We start from the raw sequence: 24,761 nt of genomic DNA, 5'->3' as shown, positions 1-24,761 counted from the left end.
TAGTCTGTGCCTGTCCCTTTTTCTATTGATTAGTAGAGACACTGGGAAGCTATGAAACATCTGTTAGGCTAACTTGATACAGCTGATTAGATTGCTCACATAAAGGTCATCAAAGAAACATTACATTAAAAAAAAGACCAGAGATTGGAGAATTTTCACAGATTATTTTCTCCCTTATACATTAACTACAACTGCTATTTGATTTTTGTTGATCCACAAAGAATTCCATTAAAGTTTTAAAGCAAAACACTTCTTAGTGTTTTTTATAATGAAAGAAAAGCCTTCGGATACACTGTCTCATCATTGTCCTCAAGAATCAGATTTCACTCGATCGATTTGACTTCATTCAATTTTGGCCCCAACTAGGGGCCCCTCACATCAGATACAATCATAGCTCAGAGTGAGCTTCTGTCAGAGACATGAGAGTGTTTATATCCTCTAACTCTGAGCTTTAAAGTGATCTCTTTCCTCCTTTATCATGTCAGTACGCTTAAAGTCAATCCTGTAAGTTGACGGAGGGACGCTCAAGGTCAAATTCAATTGGCAAACTCTTAGAAAGTATTGATTTCTCAATCCAACAAATTACAGTAAGAGCTTCTCTTGATCCTTGTTTTGTCTCCACCTCTTTCTGTTTCTGTCCTTTCTCCCTCTCAGGCTATATCTCTAAGCCTTTTATTCTTCAGTTATGGATATTATTTAACCTTAAGCACAGAGAATAGCTTTCTTGTTAATGGCCTTCTGCAGTCTCATTTATTATATGGTGTTTTACTTGAGCTTCACCATCACAGAGCCGTGCTAAGTCTCAGCGCATCATGTGTAGGCTTATATCCGCTATCTAATGAACAGTTTATTTGTTTCACAGCTGAAACTTTGTGGGAGGAGAAATCTCCCCCAGCAGCTCTTGCAGGCTGCTTTTTGTTCCATAGAAAGGTTTTCAGGATTGGCGTAAAGCCACGGGACCTCGCTGAAACTCTGTCAATCTACCAACAGTGAGAGGACCTGTTTCCAAGTTGAGCTGCTTATGAAGATAACGATGATGGAGTCCTAAAGGCAAACAAGTTCTGACTGACTCTCCCTGCGACTTTGAAGTGGTTCCTATATTCCCTGAGCGTGATAAGCTCAGCTACTGCCATGTGTGTGCAGGATGGGAGAGGGGGAATGGGAGGTCTGCACACATCACAAGACTTTCTGTCTGCATGCTACTCTGGGGTCATAGAGTTAGATAACTGATCTTATTCTATCTGTACGTGACCCTCATATTTTCTCCCTTCATTTTTCTCTTCATCTTTCCTCATGCGTTGACCTATCTGACCATCCAGCCGGCGGTTTACAGGGGTGCCGGCCCGCCTGGAGCCCAGGTGTCTCTGGAGCAGCAGGCCTACATGCTGCTGACAGAGCTAGAGAGACAGACCATGGCCTACTACCTCCAGGAGTACCAGGAGGGACACATAGGAGTGGAGCCTCTGGCCATGGCTCTGTTTGAGCTCTTCAACACACACGCAAAGGTACGAGTCTGAGATCTAAAGGTTTTTTCAGGAACACAGGAGAAAATACTTGAATGTAACCGAATCTAGGAATATGTGCACACAGTTTTTTAACAGAAAATCTGTGAATTTACAGAGAACTTCAGCGATCATCTAGTAGAAAACAGAGGTATGGACTGGAGTCACCTGGCAAATTCTAAAAAGGCTTGCAGCTTAACTTTAACAGCAAAGGCTTCGTCTGAACTTAAAGGTGAATTCCAGCGTGTTTCCAGGTGTTGCAGAGCACCACCGTATGTGTGAAAAAAGTTATATAAAGTCTTTTGTGTCTCCAGAGCGAGCTGTGTGAAAGTTGACTCAAATGATGTCACTTGAGTCAGCGTCAGTTAGGGCTGAAGACTACAAGTTTGAAAATGTTTGTACAAAATTTCATGGCAAGATATTTCAGTCTGGAGTGAAGTGGTGGACAGACGAGGCCACTAGCATGGCTAAAAATGAAGACATTTCAGTTCAGAGCAGAGCAATCTCAGAATCAAGGTGAATTAACTACAAAAAGTTAGAAAAGTACAAATGCACCTAGAGGCCAGTGTGATTTCAAAAGATATGGCCATTTTGAACAATTTTCTCTTTGTGTTAACAGTGTTCATTTGGTTTCCTATTCAGTCTTAAAAACACATATTTTATGAAAATTATATAGTGATGTAATTCTTTTTACAATATGGCTCCATTGTTTTGGGAATTTGAGTTTCATGACAGTATAAAAAAACATTTTCTATTTTAAAACTTTAAGACCAAAACATTGCCTTGCCCTGCACAATTTTGCTGTTTGCTAATTACATTGTGTCGGCTTTTATTGTGTAGGAATGATTTGAAAGATGCTGCAATCACATAAAAATCCCACATATAGTATTTTTTTTAAAAGAGCATCAGCTGACCCGAGCTATTCTTTGCTCTTTTTTTAATTGTAGAATTGTTTTGTCTTCTCCTTGCCTCCAGCTGTCCATGCTGTCTGAGGTGAGGAGTCTGGTGGCCCCCCACGACCTTGAATTGTACGACGGACTGGTGTTGCACCGCGAAAGGGAGGCCCACCAGACCTGGCATGGAGGCCTGGGAGTTCTTCATCCACAGGGCCACTGCCTTCATGCAGCCCCTGTGATCCATGATACTGGACACACCACCCCTGCTAAGGTAGATCTATCATCTACTGTAACAGTGAAAATGTGGTAATATTGAGTGCAATAATCCCCCAATCTGACCCTATTTAAAGGTTCATATCAGCTAAATAAGGATAACAGAGCAGTGTGTTCATTTTCACAGGATAAGCCACAACAGGGCGAATGAATTTTTAACTTTGTCAAAGATATTTTTGCATATTTTGCATTAACAACCATCTTGCTGAGCATTATCATTCTTGTCACATGGCTGCTTACCAAATCATCTGACATGAAATATTGATTCACTGCAAGCTCAAAATAATTTACAATCTGTGCCAGCTGGCTGGAACAAAATGTTAATTTCATTAGCAATTAACAAAACAGACTACACCTCTTGATTGCGGATAGACGTGATTGGAAAAAACAAGAGAAAAAGCAATCTGTTATTCATTTGAAACAGACTTTATTAAAATACACAATCAGAACTGAGCACCAAACAAACTCAATGAAAAAAACCTCCCGAACAGGTCAGTGATAATACTCCGACGAGCAGTCAAATACAGAAAAGTGATAACATGTGAATATTGTAAATATGTACACAAATACAGACACATTGATGGCATGAGGAACACATCTAAATCAACAAATCTCACTTGTATTATATTTGTATATAATTTTCTATGTTGTTTATTTTCACCTGGTCGGTCCCTAATACTTCATTTGATATTAATATGTAATATGAAGCATTTATTACATCACTTCCTGCCTTTTGTGTATTTCTAGAGAAAAATCTGCATAAACATCTTGATGCTGCTGAAGCTTTAATCGCTTTGCTGATCAGAGCCTTTTCTGTGTCCCTGATGCCACTGAGTGTCTGATTTGTGCACATATATCACAACAAAGGCAATCCTGTGATACATACATTTATACCATTTATCTATGATATATCACATGATCTGCAGCTGAAGAGAAAATATGCTGTTAAAAATACATTTTCAATGGAAAACAGTCAGTTAACGTGCATGACAGTAATGTACAGGATATCAGTTTAGTGCAATATGAATTTTTTTCAACACAACACAGCTGTCGAACAAACTGAATGAAACTACTTTTCCCCAGAGAGTAGAGCAGAGTTCAAATTTCCGAGGAGACGTGAGAGCAACTCTTAAATTTAACAATAATCTCTATAGCAATTTGCTATAGAAAATTATTGTGTAAAATCCATATATGATTAAACATTTAAGCACCAGTCAGGAGGTGGTGACTCTCTGGTCAGCCAAAACTGTAAACAGACTAGTGTAGGGAAATTAAATGTGAGTTCTTGTCTGTGTAAAAACATAGAAAATACTTGACGCCACAAGAGGAAATATTGTAACATATTGCCTCATCATTTTTTGTCCCACCCCTGCTACGTAATTTTCAGTAGTTGTGCATGTGATCAAAGCATACAGGACTGTACATAGGTATGATGGGAACCTATGAGTGTGTAGACATGAGAGTATGGTGATTCTGTTCTACTCATGTAATGGCCTTCCACACAGAGGACTGAACATGTGTTTGTTTGTATGTGTGTGTGAGTTAGAGTGTCACTGCACATATCATTTGTTCCCATCTCCCTCAGTCCCAGCTTGCTAGCATCAGTCTTTCTCACAGACCAGCCTGTCAACTATGTAGTATTGATGTTTCACTGTGGCCAACATCAATCCACAGAGGCCTCATTCTGCCAGGTTCCAGTCTTCCTCTGATCCACTTCCTCCAACAGTCTGGCCTAGAGGACCCAACAGAGCAACACAATGTTATAACACAGTTAGCTTTTAGCTTGAGCGAAGCATGGATTATCTGCTGCACATTCTGGCCCTCTGCCCGACCAAACTCCTCACTCTGTGTGCCCACGGGAGCAGTGCATTTGTCTTGTTGTGGTTAGCTACAGACGGGTGACAAATTGAAGGAAAAAGCGGTACAGGCTTGAATGCTTGACCTCTCCAGTGAGGGCATCTGGTGGCTCTGTTATGCTGTGGGGGGTATTTTGCTGGCGTGGCTTGGGTTCACTTGTCCCCTTAGAGGGAAGGGTCACTGCTAGTCAATACAAAGTTGTTCTGAGTGATCAGCTTTATCCTATGATGAAACATTTCTATCCTGATGGGAGTGGTCTCTTCCAGGATGACAATGCCCCAATTCACAGGACACGAGGGGTCACTGAATGGTTTGATGAGTATGAAAATGACATGAATCATATACTATGGCCTTCACAGTCACAAAGATCACCACACCATATGTGTATGCACATGTGTAATTGCCCATGCTGACACTCTCATTACTGTGAGTGTCACCCCCCACCCTTTCCTTCCCCCAATGAAACTCTAATTGCATTTAATTGACAGGCACTTAGTTACTCAATGAGATTCATTGTAGCAACATCATGTTATGACACAGCATTGTCTCATTAAATATATATTTCTATGCAGGTTGGCTGCAAGATAGTCATTTAGAATAGCCAATAGCTGTAATTAACATAGCTAAAAATGTGGTAGCATGCCAAGCCAGTGGGGGAGGGGTATTTGGAGATGTGCATAGAGAGATAGAGCTATTTATACTGAAGCTTAAAACTGTAGTATGTCAAGGACAGCAGAATGAAAAGAAGGCCAAAGAAACCTGCTGGATACAAATTTATATGGATGTTCAGGGTGCAAATATTACAATAAAAATCAGCCAATCAAGCTTCCATTTATGTGTGCATGATAAATAATTATAAGAATAATAATTCTGTCTGATTCTTTGCACTCTGTATCATCATCCACTGTAGTGTGAATTGTCTCTTCCTTCTCTCAGTCCAAGCTCACTCTGCAACACTAAAGATCTCTGAGCACAGAAGGTGATTTTTCTTTGGCTGTAGTAGCTCATTAAGAAAAACAATAAAGCCAGATATGGGCTAAATATATCATAATAAATTGTAAGAAATAAACATATATTAAATTGGATTAAAATGTTTATCAATATCAGCAGGGTTGCAGTATTGTTTGATTATTAAATGTGTGATGTGACAGTAATGGGGGCTCATATTCTGTGTATTGTGTATTGTGTTATGGCTAGATAGATAGATAGATGGAAAAAAGTGGACTTTGGACTTTGCTGCAGGAGACCACTGTTTGCATCCTGTTTCCAACCGCGACAGTTTTTTAAAAACCATAACTACAATTGACACGGTGTTTACTGTTGCCATGACAATGATGGATGCGTAACTTTAAGGAAGTAACTTTAACCCACACCATGTTTCAAGTGATCATTTTAACCCGAACCATGATCTTTCCTTAACCCTAACCAAGTGGTTTTTGTGCCTAAACCTAACCAGACCTTAACCACAGCGTTGTCTCTGTAAAACATCATTATTTTTCACAATTACTGCCAATAGATATATATATATGAAAACGCTCCTATGGGTCATTCTGGAAACACTATGCTATCCTATGAGTTGTTCTGGAGTGTAGGTTCATTATGAGAATTTGTTGATTAAATTATAATGAAATGAAGGTACTCCTTATGCTCCCCTTAAAGGACTTCTGTGGCTTCCTGAACTCCTATTTGAAACTACGGCTCCGCAGCTATGAATAAAGCCTTGGGTCTCAAATAATAAAAAGACAAAAAAAAAACCCAATAAACAAACAGTTTCTCACTTTGTTCTAACTGTCTCAACTTTCTGAAGTCATTATGTTGTCCTATGGGGCAAATCCCATCCATTTGGCATCTGCATTAAGTAGGCTATAGTAAACCATCAAGTTTTTATCAGTTTTAGCCCTGTAGTACTACAATACTTCATACTGTTTCTTTCAGGCTGATGGCTCTGTTGGTAGCTGGGCAGAAAAAGACCAGGAGGAGATCACTAATGCCTTACGAAACATCGCACTGGTATGTGTCATTCTTTGTTTTATATGGCATGATTTGCACCAACCGGAGACACACAGTATATAAAATGCATATGCAGAGATCACTTTAATGTTTGTGGATAGATCTCCCTGTTTGTCCATTTTTAGCAATATCTCAGGCATCAGGATACAATAAAAATCACCACAGTGTTACACACAGGACAGATCACATAACAAGACTAAAGACTGAAAGGCTCGCTGGGAGTTCTATTGAAGCTACAATCTTCATCACATTCTGCAACATGTAAGTGTGGAGTTAGATGAAAAAAACATGCTGGGGCTAAAATCTGAAGCTTGCCCTGAGGGTGACACAAGAAGAAAGATCATGAAGTCATTAAAATCAAGACTTAATTCCCTCGGGAGCATGTCGCTGCTCAGTACATTTCATGGCAATTTAAGCATAAATTTATTAGATCTCATTTGCAATTGTAAATTTCTTGGCTTGAGGGAGGCCCTGGATGAAAGTTCATGGGAAAATCAAAAGTTCATCCTCTGAAGAGCATGAATAACAACATCAAATTTCTTAGAAATCTGGCAGGCAGTTTTTGAAGATTTGACCTTGAGGTCAACAAGATGTCAAAGGTCTCCGAATCATCAGGAGTCAAAATATATGAATATATATATATATATATATATATATATATATAGCTGTCTGGGCCAGTAGGTGTCATAATCACTGGCTCTGGACGAGAGTATGAAACTGGTGGAGGAACCAAACCATCTCTTTTAATAATTTGGGGGAACCCTTCCTTTAAAGTTATAATCCTTAAGATTGTCATCATGTAATTTTTTGTATGATTTCTGGTACTAATTATTCCTTTACACAATAGGAATACAGAAAATGATGCATACACATACTAGATGTCTTGTGAAACAAGAGCTGGTGCCAGACATTTCAATTCACTTACTTTATGGCTCAGAGAATAGAAGTGGATTCATGTGGGATTATCTTCTTGTTACTGACAGGATGAAATGCAGGCTGCAGGTGAATCTCCTCCACCCTTCAGGTCTACTCCTCTCCAGGCACAGAGCAGGCCGTCCAGGGAGAAGGAGCTGAATCGGAAGCCTTCAGCCCGACTGGTGCAGCCCAGCTCCAGCCTGCTCTTCACTGGTCCCACCCGGCTGCTTCAGGACTGCCTCCACAAGTCACTCAAATCCCTCCCCGGAATCCACCAGCCCTCCCAGGCCTCAGCCCACCACACCTGCACTGGCCACCATACTTCCCTCAACTCACTCCATCATACCTGCCACAGTTCCCTCCAGCTCTCCGACTCTGATCCCCACAGCCACCCCCACGTTGCTCATCACCTCCACCACCACAGCCGGCCCAGTTCAGGTCACCACACCTGCCCAGGCTTCTCGCACCACCAGGACTCCTCCGGCTCCGCTAAGCCAGAGGCGTCTGTCAAACTCTCTTCTAGATCATCATCTTATGAGAAATCCTCCATCTTGTCGAAATCCGCATCCTCTTCCATTGCTGCCTCACCCATGCCCTCTCCTCATCCATCACCTCATCCATCACCATGTCCCTCCCCGTGCCCTTCTCTCATCACACCTGCTGCTCCGCCCTGCAGTCCTGACCGGCCTTGCTCACCTGCCCTCATCCAGAGAGTCATCATTACAGACATGAACCGGCTGTCTGCAGACACCAGACCACAGCAAAGAGGTACACAGCTCTCTGTATGAGTGTGTGGTGTCCCTCGCAAAAATACATTTCACATATTCCTCAACATATAACAACAAATTATAATGTATGACAAGATTAGAATTTGTTACAGAACAATGTGACTGTATCATGCAAAATCTCTCTGGTGGTAGAAAATAAATTTGCCTTCTGGCAGCTTTGACTTGCTGCTGGTATGTTTGGCTGAGTAAAAACATTGAGGCGGGGGGGAATTACCTTCCTCTGCCTCTTGAGTGTTGAGTCTATTGCTCACATGGTAAATTTAGCATCATTCCTACTGCAGTTCTCTTTTTTCACAGAAACACAATTTTCATTGACTGATTGATTCCTATAAGTTCTTTTGTCTGATGTCGATGTTAATTAAGCTCAACACTTCCTGCAGATGTTTCACATTAAAAGCTACCATTATTTTATTTAAAGCCCCCACAGTTCCCTACAGTTAGATGTTTTAGCTTCACAGTGCACAGTGATGTGTGTGCAGAGTTTGAGACTGGAGGCTTTTTTCACATTAATCTCCTGAAAATGGAAAAATTTCTCTGTGCTCATTGAAAATCTGATTTTAAGGGGCCTGTAAGCGTGAGTTATGATATCACAACTAGTTTGGAAGCATGATGTGGAAACTTGAAAGCTCCACTGCTTCAAGTTTCTGTAAGGTCCACTGAGAGCGGACCCTACAGTGAGGTCGGAGCAGTTAAACTTCTGAGATGAATTATATTTGCATATTCATAGATTTTTAATGACAGAGAGCATAGATGTCATTTTAAGGATTTTAAAGTGTTATATCTACTTTTTTTGTGGAAAAGCCATATCAGACACACATTATTGTGCAGAGTGTTTTTATATGTTTTGATATATGTCTGGAGGGGATCTTTAACAGATTTTCTTTCACATCAGTGTCCTGTCAAGATAGCAGCTTCTGATACTGGATAAGGATCCCTAAATAGATAAGATTGGAATGACAAATAACTGCAACTGATAATCCATAAAAAGGGAATGTAAAAATAGATACAGAATATTAGAAAAGTCTTCAAAGTAAATCCAGAAAGTGGAAAAAAACAGAGAACAGTGATAATCTCAACAGATACAAATATTCCAGTCAAAGACACAGTTTAGAAACACAAAGTGAGACCAAATGGTTGAAAAAGATACTTTGATTTTTCCAGTCAAAAAGAGCAGCATACATGAAGGCTCGGGAGGCTTATTTGGAACGAAAAAAAAGCATAAATATAGCTTTGATACAGAACATTCATATACTTTTAGTCATTCTTTGTTTTTAGTTAAAGAACCTCTGACTTCATTTGTCTACCCACTTCTGAAACCAAACTTACACTCATGACTATACTGTGAATTTATCAGGTTAACAGTTTGATACAAACAAGCAGCAAACAGGAGCAGAGACAGAAACAGGGAGCCTTCTTAATAACATATGATAAGATATACTTATAATAATGAGAGGAGGAATTAGGAATGTGGGTCTGTTTAAACAGTACAGTATGTATCACCTGTTTGTGTACTAACTACAGTATATATGTCGTCCCGTGCAGGGGCCACGCTGTCCCAGCTGTCAGACAGTGGCCAGACTCTGAGTGAGGACAGCGGGGTGGATATAGCCGAGGTGGGAGGCCTCAGTAAAGACGGCAGCCCTCGACCCAACAAGAACCAGCAGGGCCATCCAGAGCAGCAAGGGGCCCACGCACCTCCTCCAGGGGCCACCAGACAGGTGAGGGCTGCACATAAACACTCCCTTTAACAAGTCATTTGATTCACAGTGTAGCTCAAAGTTCTCCCTGTGACTTACTGTGTCAACCCAATAAGTTTATTTGATTATAATTTCAGGTCTCTGGATCACTATTTATTCTTATTATTATTTCCATTTCCTTTATAAAATGAATTCAGCAAACATAACTTGCACCACAGCTTGTTCTAGACAAACAGAAGCACAGCTGATACAACAATGTAATTAATAATACAGAGCCAGATTATGTGTCTCAAACGATTTACCACATCACTGTGTCACTGGCAGCAGTCCAATCAAAGCAACAGATGAAGAAACAGGATTAAGATGAAGTACACTCTGTCTCAGCTCATTTTCATACAAGAAGACTAATAATTGAAGATGTGATTTTAACAATGATATAAACTTGTAATTAGAGCTGCACTTGATGTATAAGAATAAACCCAAGTTGTGTGATATTTAAAGATCTGAATTAACTTGTTAACCCCCGAGTACTGTATTAAAACCTTCATTTTCTTACATGTGGGAAAAGAAAATGAAATGTAATAGTGTCATTTTTTTTAAAATGCTGTTGATTTAATTTGCTTTCAATGGAAATCAGTTTGGTCGGGTCAGTTTGCATAGTCATGATCCAATTAGAGCATGCAAGGGCAATACAATGAGAAATAAAGAGGAATAATTTGTACAAACTCAAAAAATTAAAGCCCATCGTGAAAGAGATGCACAGCACAGATGTTTAAGCATCAAGGCTTGAATATTCAGGACACATTTAATGCAGAAACACATTGTACAGAATCAATTCAAAGCAAGTAAGAAGCCACAACATTGTTTTCTGAGTGAGCGCAATCATTTCTCTGTTTCTCTTTACATGTTTCAAATTTGAGGAAAAATATCATCATAGTGATAATACTGTGATGGCAAATAGTTTTTTTTCCATTTGCATAATGCGGAGCTAGAAACAAAAGCCCAGTTTTGAGAAGAGATGACTCAAACACCAAAACTGTGCTCCATTTGAAAAACCACAAAATTGTGCTCTAAAAGATCTAAAAGAGTCTTCATACGATCAGCAAAATCACATCATGGTGAAAATCCTCAAACACAAAACACAGTGCGTCACATTATACGTTCACACATGCAGTCATTTAGTGATGATAAACAACACTGAAATAAAATCCAGAAAATATTTTAGGCCACCTGTTTAACTGCTGTTGTCCCTCCCACCTTACATTTACACACACCCTACTCCCTTTGCATCCATTTTATCTAGCAGGTACGTGACTTCAGACTGAATAGATACAGTCAAATGTTTTAACACCCTTTCCTTTTTTTTCTTTTTTTCTTTTCTTTTTTTTTTTTTTTTTTACAGTGAATGAGCCCACACAGAAGCAGATTTCTGTTTTTTTCTGTTTCTGGGACAATTTGCACTCAGCAGTCCATGCCTTCTGTGTGATAGTGGTGTGAAAAGCAAAGAGAACTGTTTTAAAATAACCAGAAATCATTAAAAGTAAAGGCGAATGCATTTGAAGTTGTGGTCACTACATCGAGCAAGCAAGCAAAACTTTATTTATATAGCACATTTCATTCCAGGTGGAAGCACAATGTGCATCATAGAGCATGAGCTAAGTTACAGCCACAAAAACACAAGAATGTAGATAAAACATTAGATATAAGTTAACACAAACACATAAATAGTGAGTTAAAAACCATTACAAAAGCTAAAGCTAAAGCTAAAAAGGAATGTTTTCAGTTTAGTTTTAAAGGATGACATGACATCACATGATTAGTAGGATGTTCCGGCGCCTTGGAGTGTAAAAGCTAAAAGCAGTTTCACCGGTTTTCATGGAGACCCAGGGAACAACCAGATGACCTGAGGGGTCTAGCTGGTTCATAGCTTACAAGCATGTCAGAGAGAAATTGGGGTGCCAGACCATATAGGGCCTTAAAAACAAGTGTTAAAATTTTAAAATCAATTCTAAAACTTACTGGAAGCCAGTGTAATGAGCCCAGCACAGGTGTTATATGGTCATATTTCCTTTTTCTTGTTAAAACTCTAGCAGCTGCATTCTGGAGTGGCTGCAGTCAATCGAGATGCCTTTTAGGTTTTCCCATGAGCACCGCGTTACAGTAGTCTGGCCGACTGGAAATAAAAGTATGGGCGAGCTTTTTAATGGTCTGATGAAGCAACATCAAATGCTGCCATGGAAAGGACATTTACTCCTTTAGATGTAATTAATCCTAAAGTATGGCCCAGGTTATAAATTGTCCAGTTACATGCTAAGAGAAACCAAAGGCCTCCAGCAGGTTGTTTAGCTCTTTATAACAGTAGTCCCCAGTGTTATTATCTACATGGATATTTAAGTCCCCAGAAATCAATATAAAATCAAGTTGAAGTTTGGGACAACAGGTCATTGAACTCATCCGTAAAAGTGCTGGTTGTTTTTGGCAGTCGATATATTATGATTAATAAGACAAGAGTTGTGCATTTTAGTGTCAGCGCAAGATATTAGAACATGTACTCACCAAAAGTTAGTTAATTAGTTAGTTAGTTAGTTACTTCCATATGCTATCTAGGTTATGCCTGTCTGTGACCTGCCTTCCTGCTGTAACCCTTTCAGTTTGTTTGCTTGTTTGTCCAGCTGTAAGTCTGTTCATCTGACCAACAATTAAACAAAGTGCCCAATATTCTACCTAGTATTTGCGTTTGGGTCCTCTGTCCTGTTACTTTTTACAAAAAACAAAAGTGGCAAACTTCACTTCACACCACATTCAAATACTGCTGATACTGGGCCAGTTTTAGCTGCCAAACAAAAGGGCTTACCTCAGATTGCATTACCAGCTGCTTATCCAAACACAATGTCAAGCAGGCTCCTGCATTTAGGGCAGATGTGACTGTGATTTGCCCAGGTAGAGCCCAGACAGAGATGGCCAAATATACACTTGCAGTGGTAATTCCTAGCCTCATTTGTGACCTATGTTAACTGGTAACATAGCATTCAGGATGCAAATCTTCGAGGGAAAAATCTAAACTTTATTTTTACCAGTTATCCAGCAGAGGGTTGTATCTTCAAAGATATTTTTTGTGATCTCACAGATGTCTGCAGTTTGTCTGAATGATAAAAACCTTTCGAAAAAGCGTTTGATCCAACGTTTCCACAGACTGTATAGCTATGGCAGGCATGGGCAGTCTGTTTAAATATTTATATCTGAACCCTTGCAGAGGGTTTCACCATTGTCCCTTTATTTATTTATTTGGATCAAATCATTTCATGTCAAGTTTCAGGTCTGATCTAGATCTACAAAAGGTTGCACTACTGTCAATATAAAATTCAATCTGAACTTTCAATCTCCTGACATTTCTTCACTTTGTGTCCCTATCTGTTGTCTAGCAGACTGGCTCACCGGTCCCTGCACCCACTGCTACACTGGTGCGAGTGGTGAAAAACGCCAACACCCTAGGTATCGCTATAGAGGGAGGAGCCAACACACGCCAACCTCTGCCACGCATAGTAACCATCCAGGTGAGACAGGGATACAATAGGGTTTAAGTGGGTCTTGGATCGTCAGGAGCCTACATTTTGTGCCAATGTTCAGTGTCTATTCTTTGAGAATATACTGTACGTGACTGGAATAAAATATTTTGCAGAGAAAATAGAGCTCCAGTATATTAACATTTCCCTTTCCTGCTTAAATAGAAACTCTGTCTTCCCTCAGCATCTGATTATGAAAATGCATTTGTTTTGCCCAGACAGCATTCTAAAACCATCTGCAAGTACCAATCCTCCTGGTGATATATCCCTCTGTTGTGTTAAGTCCAACAAAGTATGAAGACAGCAAAGCGGCACATTTCCATAGTGTTTTATACAGGCTGAGGGTGAGAGGAGATAACATCAGCTAATCACTGAATGACATAAAGCCTCAGTCCCCCCAGCAGACCCCCCACCCCCCACCCTCCTCTCAGCCTCTGTCACGAGCAGGCCATCCTTGAGGAGTTTTCGTGACTGTGCAGTGATTTCCATAACAATGACTCCTTTCACCTGTCTCCATGGTTCTCAGGACAGTGGATGACATTGAATGTCAGTCAGTTTGCTGATGACCCTCACAGTCATTTAGCAGCTTGACAAACCCAACTTCCTCTATAATCAGTGTGACATTGCATGTTTGTACATACACATTTAGCCAATTACATTCCTGTAAACAAGCTGTAATCTAATAATGCTCATTTGCTAATCTGCTATTCTAAAAATAAACTTGATGAAAATTAGGAAATTAATTTCTTTTACACACAAACTCATCAAAAGTTTTCAATTTATTTATTGAAATTAAAGTGAAAGGGCCCAAAACTTGCATAATCTTGATGACACAGATGTGAGCAAGACAGACATGTCTCACCCTGCAGAAAATTCTCATCCTCACACCGTTGAGATTTGATGTTTCGCCATAACAGAGGAAATTGCTATAACTTTATTGTACATGCTCCGGTCTACACCAAACTTTACATGCTTGTAAAGTCAGACCTGTCAGTCCAGGTCTGGAGACATCTACATGCCCGTGACAGAAGCCCGTGGACTGCACCACGCCCCGACGACCCATTCAACACTGCTTGCAGCTTTAATTCCTTTTCCTGAAATATGTCAGAAATGTGTTACCGTAACTGAACATTTGTAACTGAACTGAAAACACTGATGTCTCTGATTGAGGTGCCTGAAACCCTTGAATGTGTTTCATGCTTTAAAGCAGGGAGCCACATATTATGATCTCAGTCTTTTACTGTGGACCACCAGGAGCTGCTGTATTTGAGCAGCTGGATGTTAATGCTTGCTAACAGGCATATCAGTGATGGTTGTGGATGCAGCGGAGAGTGTGTCTGATTCATTACCCCACTGAGAGTTTCTTGGCCAGTCTGCAGAATCAAAATTCATTATTATTGGCCTATATACCCTGCAGTGATGTTTTCAGCTGCTACTTTGTAATTGAATGTCACAGCAAATAAACATGTTTAGGCTCTAGGATTAAATTTAATCGGGCAATTTTGGCAGTCATCCTGTTTGTCCTGAGTGGAAGAAGGATCAATGAATGGAAGGATGGATTAACCCTGTGGCTCTGTTGGGCTGCCTAGTGGAGGAAGAGGAAATGGTCGTGTAACAGTGCGCACACACACACACACACACAAGCATGCACATCCAAAATACATGAATGCAAAACTAAAATGTTCTATTCACGTGGGAGGTAGGAAGAACAGTGACTTTACTAAAATTTTTATTTTAAAACTATATCAATTGGATTTTTTTTTTTCACCACTTGGGTGCAGTGGAACAAGCTAAAATAGCAAACAGCTGCCTATTTACACATTCAGCAGATACTTTGCAACATTGTCTGCTGGACAACGTCATAAGCATTTGGTCAGACTTGAGTTTGTGTCCATATGATGATCAATTTAAGTCCAATATTCACTTTTAGCTCTGTTTTGTTCTCCACCAGCTCTTGAGAAAAAAATCTGCCTGTTTAGCTGTTAGCTGGTATTCTCTCTTCACCAGGTAATCATTAACTTTGGCTGTCCCAGTTGGTGCTGGGCAGGCAGTGTATATTGGGTAATCAGAGCTTTTCCACTGAAATTTAGGTTAATGAGAGCAGAACTTTGCAGGCAGTAAAACTAAAACAATGAGCTAAAAGAGTCTAAAAACCTCTGTAGAGGTGATTGGTTGACCACTACAAGGGACATCTTTCACATTACACAGTCATTTGATCCACTGATAATATATAAATATTAGTGCTGCTTTAAATCAGGCTCTTACTATCAAAAGTATTGGTCTCACTACACAAAAATTGCAGCTGAATCTAGCAGGTCAGGCTACAGAGTTTGCTGTAATTTAGTCAGTTCATGGCAGAAATAGTTTCCCAAACATACAACCAAGTCTTACAATATCAAAATCACTCAGCCTATGTTCAGTCAACCATCACTCATTCAGAGGATGAATCCTAATCTCCTGACTATTCCTCCCAGCTGTATTTTGTGTTTAATGCTAATCAGCAAATATTAGCAAATATCCACAGTCCTCCTTCTGTAGAAAAATGTATTTAAAAGATTATCTAAAGCTAATATAAAGCTTCAGCTGTCCAAATTACTCAGATCACCATCTCTGTTGACAGAAAGGAGGCTCAGCTCATAACTGTGGCCAGCTGAAGGTGGGTCAGGTCATCTTGGAGGTCAACGGCATTTCCCTGAGAGGTCGGGAGCACAAGGAAGCAGCCCGGATCATCGCAGAGGCCTTCAAGACCAAAGAAAAGGACCACATTAACTTCCTGGTGGTTGAACTGGGACTCTAGTATGAGGACTTTAAGCAGCTTGGCTGAAGGAGACACCTAAGGGAACCGAATGAACTCCATATGATATTGTCATCTAATCATGGCCCTCATTTCAATTTCAGGGAAAGGATAAGTGGAAAGATGTGTTTGGTATTTGTTGATTGCACTCTTCAGAGTTTTGCACAATGTCATTTGAGAAAGGGGTCTTATATTAATATTTGCCATAAAAGTCATACCTGAGTCAAATAGCATTTGTGAATGACTTTAATTTCAATTTCATTAGTATTCACAACCTGAATGTCATGGTAATAGTACCTGTTAGTACTGATCCAAGGGTTTGCCACATCAAATAGGGTAAGAAACACAAGCATAAGGTTTAACACAACCCCACAGGTTAACAAACGTGATTTAATTTCACTTTTACCTCCAAACATGTGCTATAGATAATCTGGCTGCACTCTTGACTTCTTTTCAGCAATTAATTTGGTGTGTACAATGTTAACATAACTGACAGAAACAATGGCGAAATCTATGAAAATAAAACCAAAGTTGTAATAAACTGCAATATTCCATTAAATGAGTTAACAAGCAGAGAAAACTGGCTAACCTAACAAAAGTTAAAAAAAAAAAAAAAAAAAAAAGAAAGAAAGAAAAGAAAAGGAAGTGAAAATAAAAACTTTGTAAAATTCATTCATGACGTCATTGAAAGTTCTGCAGACTTACTAACTAGCTTAGCTAGATAAATGGCTAATTTGAGTTCAAAACATTAGCCAGGCTAACAAGCAAACCTGGATAAAAATTTACCAAAAGTATGTTTTCTTTAAGTCTTTACTGAGAGTATGAGACTGTAGAGTGTTAGTTTGCTCATCTTTTACTGGGCTTTGGTCTAGTGCTGATTAGGCAAGATACCTGTGGATGTCTGCACATGTGAGGTTTCATTAAAACAGAGTGAAATCCAAACTACAGCTGACTGACTGAAAACTGGATGAGGTGGCTCCACCAATTGAAGTTAAAAGAAATACAAAGACATTTTTGCAAATATCATTTGACTCATGTTTGGCATAATTAGACCAATATATCATGAATTAAAACCCATAATTCCCATCTCAACAATATCATGGCAAAATGAGCTAACAAAATACAGAAGGCTATGTCTCATTAATTTGCCTTCAAAGAATTTATGAATAGATTCTACTGAATTGAAGCCTCTGAAACTTATATCGACAACTCACTAATCACCTTTCTGTCATTTTGGAACTCAAACCATCAGATTCTCGATCCTCACAGATTTGCACATTAACAGCATCTTCACGTTGACCAACAATGGTGCTTTTCTTTTCAGAGAATATATCTGTTTAATTCATCACATTTGTCTTCAGTATTTTAATAGGATTGCCATATGTATTAAACAGCTATGATACAGACATTAATGGTATGATAGCTTGTATATACTGTAGACTGCTTATAACCCCTACATGAAAAGACTATATAACTTTTTATAATAATAAATAGTTTACAGTAGAAAAGCATTTAATATTTTCCAAGATTATAACACTACTTTATATCACATCACAAATCATTTTATTTCATGTCTTTCCCCTATAGCTTGAAGTGCAGGATTTGCCATGTTCTATATGAAACCACATATACTACATAGCAGAGATCAATGAAGGCCCTATATGAATCAGCATATCCATATCCTGCACTCTGTGGGATGCTGATGAGGACTGAGACTCAGTAATGAATCAGTGGGCTGCTGATGCACTGTACAGGAAACACTGATCAGATTAGAGTATCCTGTTGTAATTAAAAAGGTGCGCACACACTGTGAGGAGCAGAAACATAAAATCAAGCCCTCATTTAGGTTTAAACAGTGAAAAGTGGATTTTATTACTCAAATGACCAGATCAGAAAGCCATAATATGCACTGACTGTGAGCAGTAAGAAGAAACCTGTCTTAACCAATAATGAAATACAGCTGCTGTTTACCATGGTCATATATGTTGATTATATTTCCATTATCTTGCCCACCTACTGTAATATGTACAATATTTTTGTCTGATGCCATTCATAATGAGGTTGTGCCTTGTTCACTAATATTACATGTTCCCAGTTTCTCCAAATTACATATGACTTCATTTTAGAAATGATGTTAAAACTCACGGCCATTCAGTAGCAATTTATAAGCATTATTAAGTCTTAAAGGTACATGAAACTTGATTTGAAATAGTGTTTATTTCCATAGAGACATGCATTGCTCTATGCAAACTTCACCAGGGTTTATCCTGACTTTTCTCATATTTATTCACATAAATAAATCAGACAACACACTAATGACACACAGAAGAGTTCCATGTGCGCCCCAGGCTACAGCTGTAATATTAAAGTATGTGTAGGTAAAAAATTTATTGCTGGTATTTCATATTTAATTTGGAGGGGAAAATACTCAGCCATTGCTGATTTGCACAAAATTCCAACAATGGCTCTACCACAAACCAATGTTTACCAGCTCATTTGGTTTTGTTTTAATTTCTGACTAAAATTCACACTTTGTTCAATATTCGTTTTCTTTATCACTTGAAATAAGCTCCTCTGAACTTTTATTGTGAAAAGTCAGCCAAAAAGTATCCCTTACTGTAGGTAATGTGTCGGTAATAGCCCTGCACTGTTCAACACTCCACAGAAGTCAGTAAATCACCTCCTGCCAACACAAATTAGACTAATGACTGTCTGCCAAACCTTTACTGAAGTGCTCCATCTGAATCAAGGAATAAAGATAATGGAATCTAAGTAGAAACAGTATTGAAGCAGTTAACAGCAATTTACATTTACCTGATGACAAGACCATCAACACAAGTAATACCTATTTAGTCATAAATTCACAATTCACACAAAAATGTAAAAAAAAACTCTCCTTTAAATGTTTTGTCAACATAATGATATAAATCCACTTGCAGAACTTAATTCCTTGAAATAATAGTTCATCGATCAAAAATCAAGAACATTGCACTTTATTGTGGAAAATTCCTGGAACAAGTTGGCTCCTAATTTTCTGTCAAATTGCTACAAAATGACAAAAAAAAACTTTTTTTTTTTTTTTGATTCTGTCGCTGTCTTGTTAATTGAAACTAGGCTGGTGTGGAAAGCATTTGTTCAGCTGTCTTCTTCCCAAAGTCTTCCTATTCCCCTTGCTATGTTTGCACTAACAGCCCCTTTGTCTTGACCTAGAGATACTATATGAAGCCACTTTAGTTGATGACAGCTCTTTACTGGTTGTTGTAGTTGATAGAAAATATTTAAACTGCAAGTACACATTTGCTACGAGGGAAATGTCCAACCAACAACAGCCTTTATGTATGATCCAGGCTTAGTCACGCACAATCTGTACTTATCATTTTATCACTAAGGAGAGCCAACTACTAACACTTTAAAGCTCCTCTGAGTCTCCCAACCTTATGACAGTGCAATACTAAATCACTGGGGTGCCTCTTTAAAAGCATTTATTAATGCATTGCTTTATACAACCCCTTTTTCAACAAAGGTACAATCAGTTGTTTCTACTTATGATCTTCAGCATGAATTTATATTATAATAAATTTTCAACCTGGGTATAAAACATTCAAAAATAAATTCACTATAGCTGATTTACCAGAAGCATGTTGGTGCTTTCAGCAGTTTAGTGAACTACAGTGGCTGTAGAGAAAAGCAGAACAGTCAGTGTTATATGTGGCTTTCATATGGTCTGTTCCTTCAAAAATCTTTGTTCGCTCCAAAAGGCTGAAAATAATTTTATTATCCTTTAACATAACTGCAATCGTAATCCAAAGTAATACAGTAGAGCCAAGTAATCCAGATGCTTTTAAAAATGTATTTTGGGCTGATTCTATTTATTGTGGTTATATTATATTTTTGTAATCTAATGACATAATCCCACTACAGTGAGATAATAGTGAGAGAAAATGTAGGAGTCTAGGGATAAGATGTATGAGTAATAAAATGCTTAAAGGTGCAATATACAATATTCAGCCCCACTAGATGTTGCACTATAGCACCAGCATCTCAGACCAAAATAAATGTGCACGTCATTTACTCAATAAAGTTGGGGGAAAAAAAAGAAAGATGTCCCTGAACCAACAGTTCACGAAACTCGGATCAAACTGTCAAACTAGGCAGTGCTGATCAAATACGGATCAAGATTCTGTTACTGCATTGCCTATTTCTCACCCTTGACCCGGCCTTCATGAGGGATTCACATGCACTAACATGCACGCACGGCCGGAAAACAATGAACAGAGAGGCTCAGATTACAACACACACAGAGGGAGTGTGACTTCATTCTCTGCTCAGGTCACCATTACTCCACTGTGTCTTCACATAGCAGATAGTTTGCTGACATCTAGTGGGGCTGAATGTTGTATATTGCACCTTTAAGAGTGTGGATTTAAGGATGAAGAGTTGGTGAGGAGAACACTGTAGTATATAAGGGTGTGTAAATGAGATTATGCTTTTTTGTAAATGCAAACTGTTCAAAGATGATACAGTATATCTTGTACAGAAAAGTTGCACATAGATTTATAGAGGTGTATATACACTACATGGTGAGAGGTTAGAAAATTTTGTTAAACACAATTATGTAATCCCTTTGTGGCTGATGTAACTGCTAACATCTCTTGTGTATTTCCTCTTCCCATGTCCTATCACAGCTGTCACACCACAGAAATATCCTTCAGAACAAGTCACTTATTCTTGTATTGGTTCTTGCAATCCTACTTTTTTCTTAAGGAACAAGAAAGGTTAAAAAAAAAAAAGGGTGAAATCCTTCCAAATATTCCCACATCGTATTTCCTGAATAAGACAGAATAAAAACAAGTGTGAGAATGCATACACTGATTTGAAGGAGTATTTTTGTTTTGTTTGGTTTACCTTACCACACACACCGTCCTGCTGCCAAAATCACTCACTAAAGCACAGACTGTGAATTAATCCGCCACTGAAAATAGTCCCTAACAAATGCACTGTTTCCTCCTAGTTGAGTAATGTTTGTTAAAAACTACAGTGGCCAGCTGTTTTAATAAATTACTGAGCCTTTTTAAAAAATAAGACCATATACTTCTGAGCTGGTTTTCAAGATTTACAAAAGGAACAGATTGGCTTGAAGCTGAAAGCCACAGACAGAGTGGGAACATCAGAATCTATTGAGAGACGGACTAATACATTGTTGATTTAGGTCTTTTCATAGAATTTGTTGACAGTAAAAAAAAAATTCACCATTATCCTTTAACATCACAAAAATGAAAGCACTACCTGTGCCTTATCATAATGGTTTGGTGCAGGTTACCATATTCAGGTTTTGTGAAGATTCCCATTACTATACACTACTTCTAAACCACAAACAAATTCAGTGACCCCAGTTATGAACCATGAGACAGCATCTGACTTCCATAACCTCAGGCTTATTCTACTCACAATAACCATAATGTACATAATAATGCTTAGTTCAGAGAGCTTTTTGTATATCAGAGCCAAAGTGAAAAGAGCAGTTTCTCGGTGAGATTGTAAAGTGCAACCAAACACCCCAGAAATTCAGCCTCCAGCATGCCAGCAACAGAGGAGCCTCTGAGACCCCTGCAGACTCACATCTGTCACATTTCACACAGTGAAGCCACAGCACAGTGGAAAAGATCCTGTGAATTGTGAAACACTTGGCAAAACCTGGAATTAAATGAACTGACACATGAAACACAACACTGTTATATTCAGCTAAGTCCCACTGGCACACATGTGTAGTCAGCATGCACATCTCCTCCACAATGTTTTTTATCTATTGTCCACAAATAAATCAAGAACAATTTGGTGAGGGGATGGTATGGAGACAGGAAGATGGAGGATGAAAAATTGATATGTCAATATGCAAATCCAATGCAAATTATTCGCAGAAAGCTGATTAAATTTGGTTAGGGTCAGGGTTAAGGCATCAGTATGCTTAAACAGAAGTGCTTGCTTGGATGGTCAAACAGTGTCTGAAACCTTCTCTCCTCATCTTTCCAGTGTTAGAATTAGATGGACTGCATATAACAATTCCAAAACCAACAAGCATACCTACTTCACATGATTGGCCAGGTGTGTGGAGGTGAGAAAGTAGGCACGGTATGAACCTCATTCATTCAATGACTTCCAACTACTTCCACCACTTTTCATGTGAACAACTTAGCGCAACACTAGGGACATCTGAAAGTGTGCAATGTTATTCTCATTTGTATGATTTATCACGTCTCACCCCTCTCTATGATGGACGGCTTTTCACTTCACTCTCAAGTGCAGCTGTTTGGAACAACTGTGAGGCCCTTTAGCTGGAATTGTATATGATTTTTTAATCTTGAGGCCCTATCGTGTTGATTTCTGTCAAAATCAAGTTATTTTTAATGAACGAATTCATTGTTTGCTATGTAACATGTCAGAATATTTGTGCCCAAGTTGATCACTTTAGTTTTCAGCCCAAAACCCCAAAATGTTCAATTTACAATGATATAAAACAGAGAAAAGCAGCAAATCCTCATAATGGAGAGGACAGAAATAGAGATTCTTTGGCATTTTTGCTTGGTAAATTACTCTAATGATTTTTCTGTCAATTTTCAGAATTACATATTACTAAGTAAATGTCCACTCAAAGGCATGGGGCTCACTAGGGCCCACAGATCCTTTTAGCCCCAAGGCCCCATACTGGTTAATCTGGCCATGCTGTTGATTATTTACTGTTGAGTGATGCGTGATGTGTAGTAACTTCAGATGCAGCAGCAGTTGGTGCTGCACACCCAGCAAGAACAAGTAACTCAGCTCCTTAATTTCCTTCTCTGTGGCTTTTCTGTCCTCTATGAAATCAGTGTGTGGGCTTCAACAGTTCCCCATCATCAACAGCCTCTGAATGCTTTAATGTGACTTCTACATGGAAGGCACAGTAAGGCTGATCACTCCAATTAAAATCAAAATAATTTTACTTGATTCAATAAAACCTTCACTGGAACAGTAACTTTAACAGTTGTGGTTTGCTCTCTCACTGCTTTAAAATGCAACACAGACACTGAGCTATTGCTCTCTTTGTAACAGGTGCAATATAGCAAGAGCTTGAACATGGGTCAATGAGACTTTATAAACCTGTGAAAAAAGTTTACAAATGTGTAAAAAAGACTTGTAGTTGTAGAAAAAATATCGAGTGTCTAAATAAAATTTGAGAGCAATTTTACAGTGAGATTACACATAGAAAAAAAGAAATGAAAGAAAGTACAGCTTTTGAAAACATTTTGAGTACGTGTGAAACTCCTCATGCACATGGACACAAACACACAAAAACACATTTAAGGTACAAGTATGTATTACAGCCCTGCTTTTAAAACAGTCCTGTGTTCGCAATTTTTGCAAGTGTGGGTGTGTTTTTCTCAGCATTTTTGTCTTACCTTACCACTGGTGTACAAATTTCATTTAGACATTCTCACATCTTTTCTACAACTATAAATGTTTCCTACATATTCACAAACTTGAATAAACTTCATGCAGGTTTTTCACGAGTTTAGAAAGGGTGACAAACCAAAAGTTAAACATCATTTAATGTCATCTTACTGACACTGCATACAATAGCACACCTTTAACAAGTGGAATGTTACCATAAAAGGGTGATCCATTTTATTACTACAGATACTTTAATGTATTTATTATGTCCATCTTCTGGTACATTTCTTGACTTATTCTGATAAACAAAAACAGATTTGAAAGATCAATCCGTTACCGAAGGACTTGTTATGAAGGACATTTTTTGCAGTGAGATATTAGACTGGACAACACCACCTGCCTCCTCCATTTAACATCAGTATCCTAACTGTCTCTTAACCTTTACCTCCCACTTATATGGAGCTCATTTGTTAGAGTGAAATATGGCTGTGGGAGAAAAAAAGGCCTCTGTGGTGCACCGACAGCACTCTGCACTCAGGAAGGGCGGGACTGGGGGAATAAAGACTGATATTTAGCATTGTGGAATTCCCTCTGTATATACTTGACGAGGTGTTGTGGTTATATAAGCTTGTGTTGTATTCTTCACTGTGCTACCTCAGCAGAGGTGGACATGTGTTCATCTGTTGTAATCTTTATCTCTAGATAATACTGGTTTCCATAGTGTTGAAATGACTCAGAACATCTTATACTGTCTCTCCGCCTGCGGCCTTGATTGCTCTACAGCGTTACATAAATGCAGCTTGCAGATGGATAGCAGAGCACCATTCCCAACAGATTTATGCAAGGAAATGTACAGGCTCATCTGTTACTGCTTAAATCTCAGTCAGAATAGTGTTCACTGTGCAGGTAGAATACAAGCCGGTGAGGACTTCTACTGTACTGAACAGACCTCCAGACAGCTCACTGCTTTTTGTTCTAGCTGTTTCCTTCACCAGAAAAAAAAATGTTGATCAAAACATCAATACAGCTTTTGAGGAAAAC

The 24,761-nt window shown here is 38.8% G+C and overlaps 1 protein-coding gene across 2 annotated transcripts in view; it reads left to right on the top strand.

The window, feature by feature from the left end:
• The window catches only part of whrnb (whirlin b), a 101,511-nt gene extending 80,344 nt beyond the window's left edge, over positions 1-21,167 (top strand). The window contains exons 6-12 of one of the 2 annotated variants that reach the window (XM_067600617.1): positions 1,320-1,505; positions 2,478-2,669; positions 6,464-6,538; positions 7,522-8,221; positions 9,784-9,959; positions 13,364-13,492; positions 16,122-21,167. In XM_067600617.1, the coding sequence (XP_067456718.1) occupies positions 1,320-1,505; positions 2,478-2,669; positions 6,464-6,538; positions 7,522-8,221; positions 9,784-9,959; positions 13,364-13,492; positions 16,122-16,298 (1,635 nt within the window). In that variant the 3' untranslated portion in view covers positions 16,299-21,167. Of the gene's footprint in view, positions 1-1,319; positions 1,506-2,477; positions 2,670-6,463; positions 6,539-7,521; positions 8,222-9,783; positions 9,960-13,360; positions 13,493-16,121 lie in introns of both variants that reach the window. The other variant, XM_067600608.1, reaches the window with a different exon arrangement.
• The last annotated feature ends 3,594 nt before the right edge of the window (positions 21,168-24,761 follow it).

The sequence above is a fragment of the Thunnus thynnus genome, chromosome 2 (genome assembly GCF_963924715.1).
Source record: "Thunnus thynnus chromosome 2, fThuThy2.1, whole genome shotgun sequence".
Lineage (NCBI taxonomy): Eukaryota > Metazoa > Chordata > Actinopteri > Scombriformes > Scombridae > Thunnus > Thunnus thynnus.
This window is presented reverse-complemented; position numbering and strand designations above follow the sequence as displayed.